General features: G+C 43.5%; 1 protein-coding gene across 6 annotated transcripts in view; it reads right to left on the bottom strand.

Moving 5' to 3' along the window:
- Nucleotides 1-12,858, bottom strand: part of SPG11 (SPG11 vesicle trafficking associated, spatacsin) — a 189,669-nt gene that overhangs the window by 64,459 nt on the left and 112,352 nt on the right. For 5 of the 6 annotated variants that reach the window (XR_004536914.1, XM_033919779.1, XM_033919778.1 and 2 more), the window contains 5 exons: nt 11,724-11,923; nt 8,903-9,011; nt 8,016-8,175; nt 4,560-4,865; nt 3,951-4,157 (listed from right to left, as the gene is read on the bottom strand). Coding sequence is in view for 5 of the 6 variants with exons in the window: in XM_033919779.1 (XP_033775670.1) it covers nt 3,951-4,157; nt 4,560-4,865; nt 8,016-8,175; nt 8,903-9,011; nt 11,724-11,923 (982 nt within the window). In the remaining variant the exon portion in view is untranslated. The remainder of the gene's footprint in view (nt 1-3,950; nt 4,158-4,559; nt 4,866-8,015; nt 8,176-8,902; nt 9,012-11,723; nt 11,924-12,858) is intronic. The other variant, XM_033919780.1, reaches the window with a different exon arrangement.

Here is a 12,858-nt window from a genome sequence, read left to right as displayed (position 1 = left end):
CAACCTACACAATAACAAAGACATCATTCTAAAAGACCTCACAGATAAAAACTGGGACATTTTCTTAATTACTAAAACCTGGCTTAAAGACAATGATAGTTACACTAGGTATATGTCCCTTAGGCTGTCAAGTTTTAACAGGCTCCCATACCCGCAAAAAAAAGGAGAAGAGACCTGACCATGACCAATGGATTCCAGAGAAACGTATATTGGTGTCAGATCCCAATATGTTACATTAGGATAAAAACTTGTATTAAAAAAACATGCACTATTAAGGATAACTATGGCAAATGAAAAACTGGATGACAGCCAATAAACTCCAGCTGAATACCTCAAAGACTGAACTACTCTGGATCAGGAAAAAGAACACTACTTTCACCCGTCCAACACTATCCTGGGAATCCACTCCCTTAACAACAAAAGACCAGGTACGAAGTCTTGGAATTATACTGGATGGTTACCTGTCCCTCTCCGCCCACGTCTCGCAGGTAGTTTCCACATCTTTTTACTACCTATGCCAACTGCAAAGGATCAAACCCTACCTCTCAAAAACAGCCCAACTGCTATATGCCTACGTACTCTCTAGACTAGACTACTGCAACTCCCTATACAATGGCATCGCTGCAAAAGATCTAAAACGCCTCCTAAAAGTTCAGAACTCAGCAATTCGACTCCTATACAAGCTCAGCTACCATGACCATTACTCCAGCACTCTATGCAGCTCACTGGTTACTAGTCAAAAAGCGATGCATCTTCAAAGCCCTGGTCATGACACAAGAGATTCTACCAAAAAACCCCAGCCTACATAGCATCCAAGCTATGCCTATAGACCCCTAACTGCCCCATCCATTCCAAAGCAGAACAAAGACTCAGCATTCCGAATGAGTATAGCGTACAAAAGATCCTACAGCCATTTCTTACCTCAGCTATGGAACCGACTACCCACACAGATCAGGCACTAGATTCACTAATGACCTTCCGCAGAGCAGTAAAGACATAGTAACATAGTAGATAACGGCAGATAAAGACCCGAATGGTCCATCCAGTCTGCCCAACCTGATTCAAGACCTTCCTCTTCCGCCAATCGGGCCATTAAAAACTGCCTCCTCAATATACTTCTCCTAGTACTCTGGTCTCTAGAATAAGCTCTGTTATTGTCTACTGTAACCTATTTGTTGTCATGATTAGTCTGTTGTCAAACGATTGTGAATGTCTACTTGTAACCCGTTCTGAGCTTCTGGGAGGACGGGATAGAAATCAAAATAAATAAATAGTAACCTGGAATACAACTTTGTATTGTAAACTTGTTCTGTAATTGTCAACTATATAATATGTATGTTTAAACTGTAAGCCGTTCTGAGCTCTTTGGGGACAACGGGATAGAAAACAAATTAAATAAATAAATAAATAATTTGGCTCCCTAAGCCCTCCAGGTTCACTGAGATTTCTTTCAGTTCCTCGGCATCGTCACCCTTTAAATCCTTTCCTGGTTTAAGTAGATCTCTTAAATCATCTTCCATAAAGACGAAGCAAAGAATTCATTCAGTCTCTCTGCTATGGCCATGGGTGCTCCATTTGCTCCTTGATGATCAAAAGGTCCCACGGATTCCCTCACAGCTTTTCGGCTTCTGATGTTCCTGAAAAAAGTTGTTCCTGTGAGTTTTAGCCTCTGTGGCAAGTTTCTCTTCATTTTCCTTTTTAGCTTTCTTTCTCAATACCTTGAATCTAACTTGCCAGTGTTTATGTTGATTTGATCTACTGCTCCTGCATTTTACTGACCTAAGCGGTTTACAATGTATCAAACTAAAATGAAATTAAGTACTTGAGAAAAACTCCCCTATCTGTCCCGAAGGCTCACAATCTAGCTAAAGTACCTGATAAACTAAAAATATGTAATAAGAACATAATACATTTCTAAGTGCTTATTTGCATCTAACTTGCTAGTACATACGTTGCTTCTTATCTTCTTCATTCAACTCCTTTTTCCACTCTTTGAAAAATGTTCATTTGGATCTAATAGCCTCTTTCTCTTCACCTTTTAACTGTGCTGTCGTTTGCTCTTCTTTCCACCTTTAAAAATACCATCTTGGAAGCCCAGACCAGACGTATTCCAGGTATTAACAAACAACGCCCAGGCCTGATTTAAAGTACTAACCTTGGGAGCCATTAACGTCTTTTTGTCATGATTAAATGCCATTTTTCTATTAGTTATACATCATATAGTATTGGGAGGGGGGAGGGGTACAAATATAGGTTTCTTATTATGAATGAAGGGAGGGTGCGGAGAGGGTTACATTTGTATTTTTAGATTATAATGATAAGATATGCAAGTGCTCTGATTAATTGTGTTTATTATGATTGTTGTACACTTGATGAAAGTTTTAAAAATGAATAAAGAATTATTTAAAAAAAAAAAAAAAGTACTAACCTTTGTGGCTGATTCTTTTAGCTTCTTTTTAACCATTTTCCTCATTTTTATTGTAGCAGCTCTTTCGAAAATTAAGTGCTGTTAAAGTAGATATCCGCTTAAATTTGATCATCTTATCATCATTGTTTCCCAACAGACTACATACTGTTATCTCGTACTAAATCTAAAACAGTCTACCCTCTTATTGGTTCCTGGACCAGTTGCATCAAGAAGCAGTCATTTATTACATTTATGAATTTTACCTTCCTAGCGCTCCTTGATGTAACATTTATCCCTAATCTAACATTTATCCAAAGTTAAAAAATTTAACAAAGCTAAAACTATAAATAGGAGAAAGAAAGGAGCTACATTCACAGACAGGAAAGGAGAAGTAATACCAGATCACTGGGGAAGAGCAGCAGGCAAAGCCAACTCCGCCCCTCAGGTGGCCTAACTAAGTCAGTGGTGTCCAACCTTCTGGTAATGCTCCATGGTGCAACCGCACCTTGAATACTGTTTGCAATTCCGGTCACCACATCTCAACAAAGACATAGCAGAATTAGAAAAGGTACAGAGTAGGGCAACAAAAGTGATAAAGGGGATAGAATGACTTCCCTATGAGGAAAGCTAAGGAGGCTAGGATTCTTCAGCTTGGAGGAGAGACAGTTCAGAGGAGATATCACAAAGGTCTATAAAATACTGAATTGAGTGGAACAGATACATAAGAATTGATTATTTACTTGTTCCAAAAATACAAGAACTAGGGGGCATGCAATGAAGTTACTGAAATAGAAGATTTACAAGAAACTGCAGAAGATATTTCTTCATTGAACATGTAATTAAACCCTGGACTTCATTATTGGAGATTGTGGTGAAAGCAGTTTGCTTAGTAGGGTTTAAAAAAAGATTGGATACTTTCCTCAAAAAAGTCCATAAGTTATCAAGATGGATTTGGGAAAATCCAATGCTTATATCTAAACATAAACAGCATAAAATCTGTTTTACTCTTTTAGAATCTGTCAGGTATTTGTGATCTGGACTGGCAAATGTTGGGAATAGGATACTAGGATTGATGAACCTTTGGTCTGTCCCAATATGGCAACATATGAAAAGTGGTCATGCAGATGCCGACCCTGAATATCAATGGTGTCCTGCCTCTCATACACAAACTCCCCCTCTGCCCCCTCTCAAAACCTGCCACCAGTTCCAAACCTCCCTGCTAGAGTTGTGACCACCATTTTAAAACAGCCGTCACTGGTGCAGAAACAAGTGAGGTTTGTTCCTGCCCCGATGATCCACTTGAACACTAGGGAACCTAAAGCAAGGCTTGAGGAGGGGAATACTTATTCCTGTATGCAGGTCTCAGCTGACATTAAGCCAGACCTGGCTTAAATCCAGGTGGGTCCCAAATATTCCATGGCCTGATCATGAATACCTGGGGCTAGTTTAGTCAGCAACTGTCAGTTTAAAAAATGCTGATTGCCGCTGGCTGAATACTGACCAATTCGTTTTTCAGTTGTCATAAGGAAGCACAACTGAATACCTTCAAAAAAAGCTGAAAAGCCTGAGTAAGAATTTTATTCTTCTGCTTTGCCAACAATGTTTTCCACAAAAGCGAGAGGTCCAGGAGATTCCACTGGTGATCTTGAAGCACACCTTCCACATGTGCTGTAGCCAAGGCTCGTGTGTCCTTATCCAGACATGAGATTATCCACACACAAAGGCACTGCTCAGTACTGATGTCCTGCAACTGAAAGAAGGAAATTACTGCAGTATATGAAGGAGCTCAGAATTTGTAACTAGCTAATGTCCCTCCCAATAAAAGAATGGTTTACCTATTATATAGCGCTACTTATTTTGTATCTGTGCAATGGAGTCACAAGGAGCTGCAGTGGGAATTGAACCTAGTTTCCCTGGTCCTCAGACAACACCTTCATTCTGCTGCACTAGCAATACGGTAAGTTATGTAAGGTTTTATCTAATTACATTATTTAAGACTCGGTATTTAAGTAGTAAAGTATTTTGCCCTGTTTTATGAAGACCAAGCAGTGATTTTTGTCCTGGTGATATATAAAAGTTTTAATAAAGAAAAAAATAAAGATAAAGATCACTTATTCATGTGATGTTGATCCTAATGTGCCGTTACACTCACCCTCAAGCAGGCAGCCAGTACACTCAAGATGGGAGCCTGTAGGCGTGTAGCTTCAGCCAGCATGAAGCTACCAATGCCAGGTTTCTCCTGACACTGAAGAAGAACAGTGAAGATATCACTAGTGGCCAGCTCTGGCTCTCCACATGCTGTGTGATGGGGTTCTCTCTCTGCAAACACTGCTTCATGGGGTGCCCTTTTCATGTTCTTAAGACTCACACCAGGGGAAGACAAAAATTGCAAATTCTTAAAGGCCAGCAGCATGTGATCCTGCAGGGTGGGGCTGAAATCTTTCAGAGCAGAATTGACCTAAAATAAAGCATACAGATTTATCAGTGAAGATGCAGAGACATTCGCAGGTGAAATTATCATACAGACATGAGCAAGGATTAGCACAGGAGAACCAGTGAAAGAGCTCTTACACTACACTGGTCAAACTGCTGAAGGGATGGTACAGGCTACATACAAAAGAACAAGATTATTTCTTTGCAATTCTAGTTATATATGATAAGAAACGTTTCTTATCTACAAAATACTAATACCACTGCAGTTTAGAAGCCCCTCCTTCTTCATCAAAGGTTACAGGCTTTTGGAAATTCTTTAAGGATGAGTAATCTTAAGGTCCTCAATTTTCCTCAAACACGTTGCCTATCAGCACAGGAGTGTGGTGTGGTGTGGTGCAGTGGTTAGAGCTACAGCCTTGGCACCCTGAGGTTGTGGGTTCAAATTCTGCACTGCTCCTTGTGACCCTGGGCAAGTCACTTAATCCCCATTGCCCCAGGTACATTCAATAGAGTGGGAGCCCGTTGAGACAGTTAGGGAATAATGCTTGAGTACCTGAATAATTTTCAATTTGCATAGAATTGCAGGATATGCGGAATATAAATTATTTTTTAAAAATAAAAAAGTTATAAAGAGGTTCTGTGCCTCCCAAAAGATGTGGATATACTTCTAATCACTGTATTTACTTTGAAGAAAAGTCAGAAAGACCCTCAGGAGAATAATCTTGATGTCTTGGGGTCATTCAACCACTCATTTGGAAGAGTCTACATATAACATATCTGCATGATATACCCTCCTAAAGTGGATAAAAACGAAGTGTTGCCGGCATATATCAAGAAGAAAGCATGGTTGTTTTGCAGGCAGTACATTCAACTTTTTCCCAGTGTGTCTCATGTGACTCATTCCTTCTACTTCATCATTTTGGTCCCTTTTCAATATTCACCATGAGATGGAATGACCAGAACAGCACAAGCATCTCAATATACCACTGTATCATGAACTGAAACACAGGCATTATGGCATTCTCCATTTTATTTCCCATTCCGAACTGTCTTTCCAGTCTTTTTTTTTTAATATCTTTATTCCTTTTTACATTATACAAACAAGTGTACAATAAATCAAGTCATACTATACATTCTTCACTTGAAACTTTACAATCATCTTATACCATAAATTACCTCCCCTCCCTCCCTTTCCAAATATTTTTGTAACTACTCATCCTAATGTCATAAAACCCACCCATCCACCCTCCCATCCTATACATACTAAATGGGGATAAATTCATTTATTTATTATAGTTCTTTCCAGTCTTGACAATTGTAATTTGGTGCTTTTCGTTACACCTACGTCAGTGTTATGCACCCTGCAGACTGCACAAAATTCGATTGTACGGGCCTTTTTTAGATTGGGAAAGCGTGATCATGTGACAGAATATATAACGTTGTATTAGTTGAGATTGGAATATTGGATTCGTTATAAACTGCTGTTGATGGTGTACCTTTGTATATATAATCAGGCTCCAAAGTACTTAGTTGATAGCATTCTGCCATACGTTCCTCAGCGTGAATTGCGTTCAGTAGTATGGGCTGATCTTTTCATCCCTACAGTGAAACAGCTGAGATTGAAAGTGTCTAGAGTCGGTATATTTTCTTGTGTAGGCCCCCAAGAGTGGAATAATCTTCCTCTATATACAGTAAGGCCTTGATTCTCCAAAAGTGCGTCCCGATTTTAGGCAGCTGTAGGCGTCCTACAGCTGTCTAATCAGCCAATCGGGATGCACGTTTTTTAAAAAATGCTCCCCAGGCAGGCCGCCTATATTGAAGGCGAGGCCCGACCCCCCCCCCCCGACACTACCGATCGCTGGCAGGAGGGTGCCCAATCCCTCCTGCCAGAAGATGCCCCCCCCGACACTACCGACCGCCCCCCCCGACACTACCGACTGCCCCCCCTCCGACACTACCGATCACTGGCAGGAGGGTGCCCAATCCCTCCTGCCAGAAGACAGACCCCCTCTCCCGCACTAACAGCCCTCAAACCTCCCCCCAACCAAACTAACCTTTCCTTGTTGGCCAGACGGGTGTTGCCCGTCCAGCCGGCAGGCCAGTCTCGTCGAAATGAGGCGGGCCCGCCCCTTCCCGGCCCATCCTTCCGAAGCCTAAGGCCTGATTGGCCCAGGCTCTAGAAGCCTGGACCAATCAGGCCTTAGGCATAGCGGGTCCGCCCATCCCCATTAAGTCTAAGGCCTGATTGGCCCAGGCACCCTCCTGCCAGCGATGGGTAGTGTCGGGGGGGGAGGGGGGGGGCGGTCGGTAGTGTCGGGGGGGCATCTTCTGGCAGGAGGGCTTGGGCACCCTCCTGCCAGCAATTGGACAGGCGGCCGCGGCCCGCTATACTTATAGCAGCAGAGAGATCCCTTGCTGCAATAAGTATAGCGGCCGCGTCTACTTACAATGTAGACCAGCATTTTGTTGGCCTACATTGTAAGCGTCTCTTCCTCTACTAGGGAGACGCGTAGGGCCGCCTAGGTTCGCCTAAGGCCCTTAGGCGAGCTTAGGTGTCTTGCGGGCCTCGCCTTCAATATAGGCGGCCTGCCTGGGAAGCATTTGTTTAAAAAACGTGCATCCCGATTGGCTGATTAGACAGCTGTAGGACGCCTACAGCTGCCTAAAATCGGGAGAATCAGGCCCTAAATGTCAGCAGACAAATTTATGTAGTTTTAAAAAATTATTATACAGATGAAAATATGGGAATTGAGTATATATAATGCAATTTGTTTGGGCACTGGTCACTATGTGATATTTTTTATACCGTTTGAGAATGTTGTTTTATATGTGCTTTGTTTGTGAATATTTTATTGTGACCCACATTGAGTAAATAAAAACAATAAACTATTCCCTTCTGCATAATTACTAACATTTCATTTGGTTTTATGACTGCTGCCAGATCATACGAACTGTACTTTACTTTGGCTTGTGAGTGGAGGAGTGGCCTAGTGGTTCGAGTGGCTGCCTCAGCTCCCTGAGGTTGTGAGTTCGAGTCCCATTGCAGCTCCTTCTGATTGTGTAAGTACATCAAGTCCCCTCCCCTTTCTGCAGTTTATCATTCTTGGTCCATGTGTATATTCCATTAATTGGTTCCTTCCAAACATCTCATCTTGCATTCATGCTGGTTTCTCACCTGTTCAGGCCTGAAGTTGTGGGTCTGGATTTGAACAATAAACTGCAGCCAGTCCTGAGCTCTTGCACACTCTCTCAGGTAAATTGTGCTCAGCTCAATTTCGTGAATTTTACAAAACGTTATCGCCAAGTCCCACTGTTGACTCGCCTCACTTGACACCCTGAGTTCAAAGGGGGAAAAAAAGAAGTCACCGGATGATTTGTTTAGAAGAGCTGCTGGGACTCTCACAAAGCAGATCAAAATGCCCCAAAGTACTACTCGCACTTCATTCATTCATCAGAAAGGTTATGGGCAGCCCAAGCGCTCTGCACTGCCCAGTGAAGGACCTAGCATTCTGGCTTTGCTGGGAGGAGAACATCAGCAGCAAAACAGCTAAATGCTACTCTAAGAGCATGACTCACAGAATAGAGGAATCCTTGCATTTATACCGGCTCTATGGCTGGTGTAAATGCAAGAGTCAAATACCGGCTTTTACTAGTACACTCAAATGGAATCTGGGCTTTCGTCGTCCAGCATCAGGGCACCAAAATAACTGCACCTTTCTGAGCTGCAACTTAAGAACATAAGAATAGCCTTATTGGGTCACACCAATGTAGCCCATTCTCACAGTGGCCAAAACCAAAAGAGTAGCAACATTCCATGCTACTGATCCAGGGCAAGCAGAGGCTCACGGCCCAATGAACACTGGTTAGTAATTCTTCTCAAAGGCCAAAGGGTTGCATTCATTCTTCCAGCTTCCCTCCCCACAACCTCTGCAAATTGCTGCCTGTAATTTGCACAATACAGATGGACTAGACTGCTCCATTCTTCCCACAACCCCATGACATGTGTGAACAATGCAGCCACCCCATTTATCAGAGAACACTGCTGGTATTATAACTTCTCACCTGTTCTCATACCCCTGCTGCAGATTTTCCCATATTGCATCCTGCAGACTAACAAGTAGCTCCTCCATACACGTCCTCTCACACTTCACCAGGCCACAGAGCTTTTCAACTATAAATATACAATTCAAACTTTCACAATATGACGGTGAATTCTTACTTAACAAATTAATTCTTTCACAGGTATCAAGGACCAAGGATAGAGAGTCAAGAAGAACCAGGCAGGGACCTAGGGAAGCCTCAGGGTTGAAATCCAACTGACAAGTGATCTAATCTAATCTAATCTAAACCTTAAGTTTATATACCGTATCATCTCCATGAGTATGGAGCTCGACACGGCAATCACTTCACCCAGTAGCATAGCAAGGACTGAACAGGTCTCTGTGTGAGGGGGTGAATTACAGAGACTGCCTGCTGACAGTGTGTGAGGCAGAGAGCTCTCATGAGGTGAATTACAGAGAATGCCTGCTGACTGGGTGTGAGGAGAGAGCTCTCATAGAGTGAATTACAGAGACTGCCTGCTGACAGTGTGTGAGGCAGAGAGCTCTCATGGGGTGAATTACAGAGACTGCCTGCTGACTGGGGGTGAGGCAGAGAGCTCTCATGGGGTGAATTACAGAGACTGCCTGCTGACAGTGTGTGAGGCAGAGAGCTCTTATGAGGTGAACTACAGAGACTGTCTGCTGACAGTGTGTGAGGCAGAGAGCTCTCATGGGGTGAATTACAGAGACTGCCTGCTGACAGTGTGTGAGGCAGAGAGCTCTTATGAGGTGAACTACAGAGACTGTCTGCTGACAGTGTGTGAGGCAGAGAGCTCTCATGGGGTGAATTACAGAGACTGCCTGCTGACAGTGTGTGAGGCAGAGAGCTCTTATGAGGTGAACTACAGAGACTACCTGCTGACTGGGGGTGAGGCAGAGAGCTCTCATGGGGTGAATTACAGAGACTGCCTGCTGACAGTGTGTGAGGCAGAGAGCTCTTATGAGGTGAACTACAGAGACTGTCTGCTGACAGTGTGTGAGGCAGAGAGCTCTCATGGGGTGAATTGCAGAGACTGCCTGCTGACAGTGTGTGAGGCAGAGAGCTCTCATGAGGTGAACTACAGAGACTGTCTGCTGACAGGGTGTGAGGTAGAGAGCTCTTACCAAAGGAGTGTTGGAGGAAGTGCTGGCTGAGTTTGTTTTCTGGTAAGGTGTTAGAGATTGTGGGCCAGATTCACTAAGCCCACCGATCATATCCTGACCACTTTGCGACCCCGACCCGATTCACTAACCTTCCTCCCGATCCGATGCATGCAATGAAGTGAAATGGCATGCAAAGTAGGAAGGCAGTGATTCACTAAACTCAAGAAGGAATACTGATTGGGCTGGCCGATCCAAAAGAAGCGACTGATGAGGACCAGTCGCTCACATCCTTGCCGATTGTACTGATCGTTGCCGTCCTGAAATCACAGCCCTGCAATCCACTAGTATCAAAAGTAAAAACAAGAAAATAAAACATCTCCCTTATGCCGCCCTGCTTTCTGCCTCTCTGCTCTCTGCCGCCCTGCAGTGTGAGCACGTGGTTTTAACCCATGGGTTAAAAGCAGTGGCTTGCATGTGGATCTCTGCTCGCCTGTGAGAAAACTTCAGAGATAAGTGTAGTCCGATTGTCCATGTCAGTGCACAGCCACAGAGAGCAGGACGGAAGGACTGGTTGTCTCGCTGGGGGTGGACAGGTTGCTTCAACTCGTCGCTGTGTGTGGAGACATCGGGCTGAGGGATAGGGCAGAGTTGGGCAAAATGGCCTGTATTGGGGTCGGGAGAGCCTGCATGGCCGCCGGCGTGAGCTTGATGGGAACCGGAATGGCTGGCGCCGTGCCAATGGGGTAGCCTACATTAGTCAACTGGTTGGAGAGGGGGTATGCGGAAAGCTTTTTAAGTGAGCCAAATGAGAGGACATTGGAAGAGGGGAAAAAAAAGAAACTAATCCCAGCCCTTGTGCAGTCTGTGCATGCGTCGGGATCGCTCTTCAGCGAAGGGTATGGAGAAACTGGTATATGAGGATCGACTTAAAACACTGGGATTGTTCTCCCTTGAGAAAAGGAGACTGCGTGGGGATATGATCGAAACCTTCAAAATACTGAAAGGAATCGACAAAATAGAGCAGAGAAGATTATTTACATTGTCCAATTTGACACGGACAAGAGGACATGAAATGAAGCTAAGGGGGGACAAGTTCAGGACTAATGTCAGAAAGTTCTGCTTCACACAGAGAGTGGTTGGCATCTGGAATACTCTCCCAGGGGAGATTATTGCAGAATCGACAGTCCTAGGCTTCAAAAGCAAACTAGATGCATATCTCCTTGAGAGAGGCATATAAAGTATGGTTGGCTATAAAATAAACCAGGTGTATACCTGGCAGGGCCTCCGCGTGTGCGGATCGCCGGACTTGATGGACCGAAGGTCTGATCCGGAGATGGCGCTTCTTATGTTCTTATGTTCTTATGTTCTTATGATCCGAGTGGTCGGTGTGGGGCATGCCTCCGATCGACATGAATTGCATAAGGACACGTTGTGAATCGATCGCCCGGCCTTGGATCCGTGAGGTTAGTGAATCTAGGAGTGACAATTAGTAGCTCACACTCTGAAAGCAATTTTGTGAGGCTTACTAGATATCTAAATGTGTTGATTATTGTTTATTTACATAAAGAATCGCCTTCCTGCTCCCAAAGACTGAATTTAGGAAAGGACACTACAGAGATGTTCCATTTCATATTATTAACTGTGGAATTCAGAGAATATCATCCTGAAAACATCCAAGAGGCATTTCTTTGTGATGGTACCTAATGAAGCTCTCAGCTGAGGCTCCTCTTCCTTTTCAATCTTCCACCTGAAAATCACATTTGCCACTTTCACATCAACTCTGAGCTTCAGGGTGTCCAGCCCAAGGCACTCGAGAAATCCCAGACAGGCTGCTCCTATGGAAGGGACATCAAAGAAAGCCAGGGCCAAAGCATAAGCTTCATCCCCCACCTGCTGAATCCTGAAAACAGAAAGCACTTTTACAAACGGGAGGAACAATTGGCCTCTGGCCATGAATGGACAAGATTTGCAAACACTCAGATGGACTATATAATAAATTGTCTCACGCTGCTTCTGGTTTCAGAAGAGACTCAAATGGAAAGAACAGCTGAGCTAGTACAGAAGGAGAAATTAGGTTCTTACCTGCTAATTTACTTTCTTTTAGCTTCTCCAGACCAGTAGAGGTTAATCTTTACGAATGGGTATATATCCAATCATGACTAGCAGGTGGAGATTGAAAACAAAACTGTTTTATAAACAGTTTTAAATGGTTGCAGCTGAAACAGGCTATTCAGGTGGGGTTCTCTGAATGGAAAAATCTTAATAATCAATTTAATCTGGAGTTCCTATGTTTTCAGGCAGACTTCCTGGGGCATCAAGTCACATTGTGATATAAATTAATTTCTGGATATATAAATAAAAAGCCTAAAAACGGTCTAAGAGACATTTGGAGCATTGAGATTAAGCAGCAAATTTCTGCATCTCAATGGCCACGAATTTGGTCTTGGAGAATGAGATGTACAGTGTCTGCATCTATGAGGCAAACTTGGTTCTTTTTATTGCATAGAGCGTTTTGAACCCCAGTTCGTTTACAAAAGTTAGATTGCTCTGGGGGCGTGGCTTGGACGCGAACTCTGATGGTTGGGTGAGGAGTTAGCTCCGTGCAGACAAGCTCTATTTATAGAAAATACTACATAATAATTAATCTTCTAAGTGGAAAAAAATACCGAATTATAACAGAATATGACTTCTAGTAAACAAAACAAAAGCGATTCGGGGGCTGGTGGATCTGGTACAGGAAGCAACAAAAGATCAAAACCGGAGCCGAATACGCCTTCTAAAGTGCCGTTGCCATCAGAAGAAAGACCCGACGTTATGGAAGAATTGCGACAAATT

The sequence above is a fragment of the Geotrypetes seraphini genome, chromosome 14 (genome assembly GCF_902459505.1).
Source record: "Geotrypetes seraphini chromosome 14, aGeoSer1.1, whole genome shotgun sequence".
Taxonomy (NCBI): Eukaryota; Metazoa; Chordata; class Amphibia; order Gymnophiona; family Dermophiidae; genus Geotrypetes; species Geotrypetes seraphini.
This window is presented reverse-complemented; position numbering and strand designations above follow the sequence as displayed.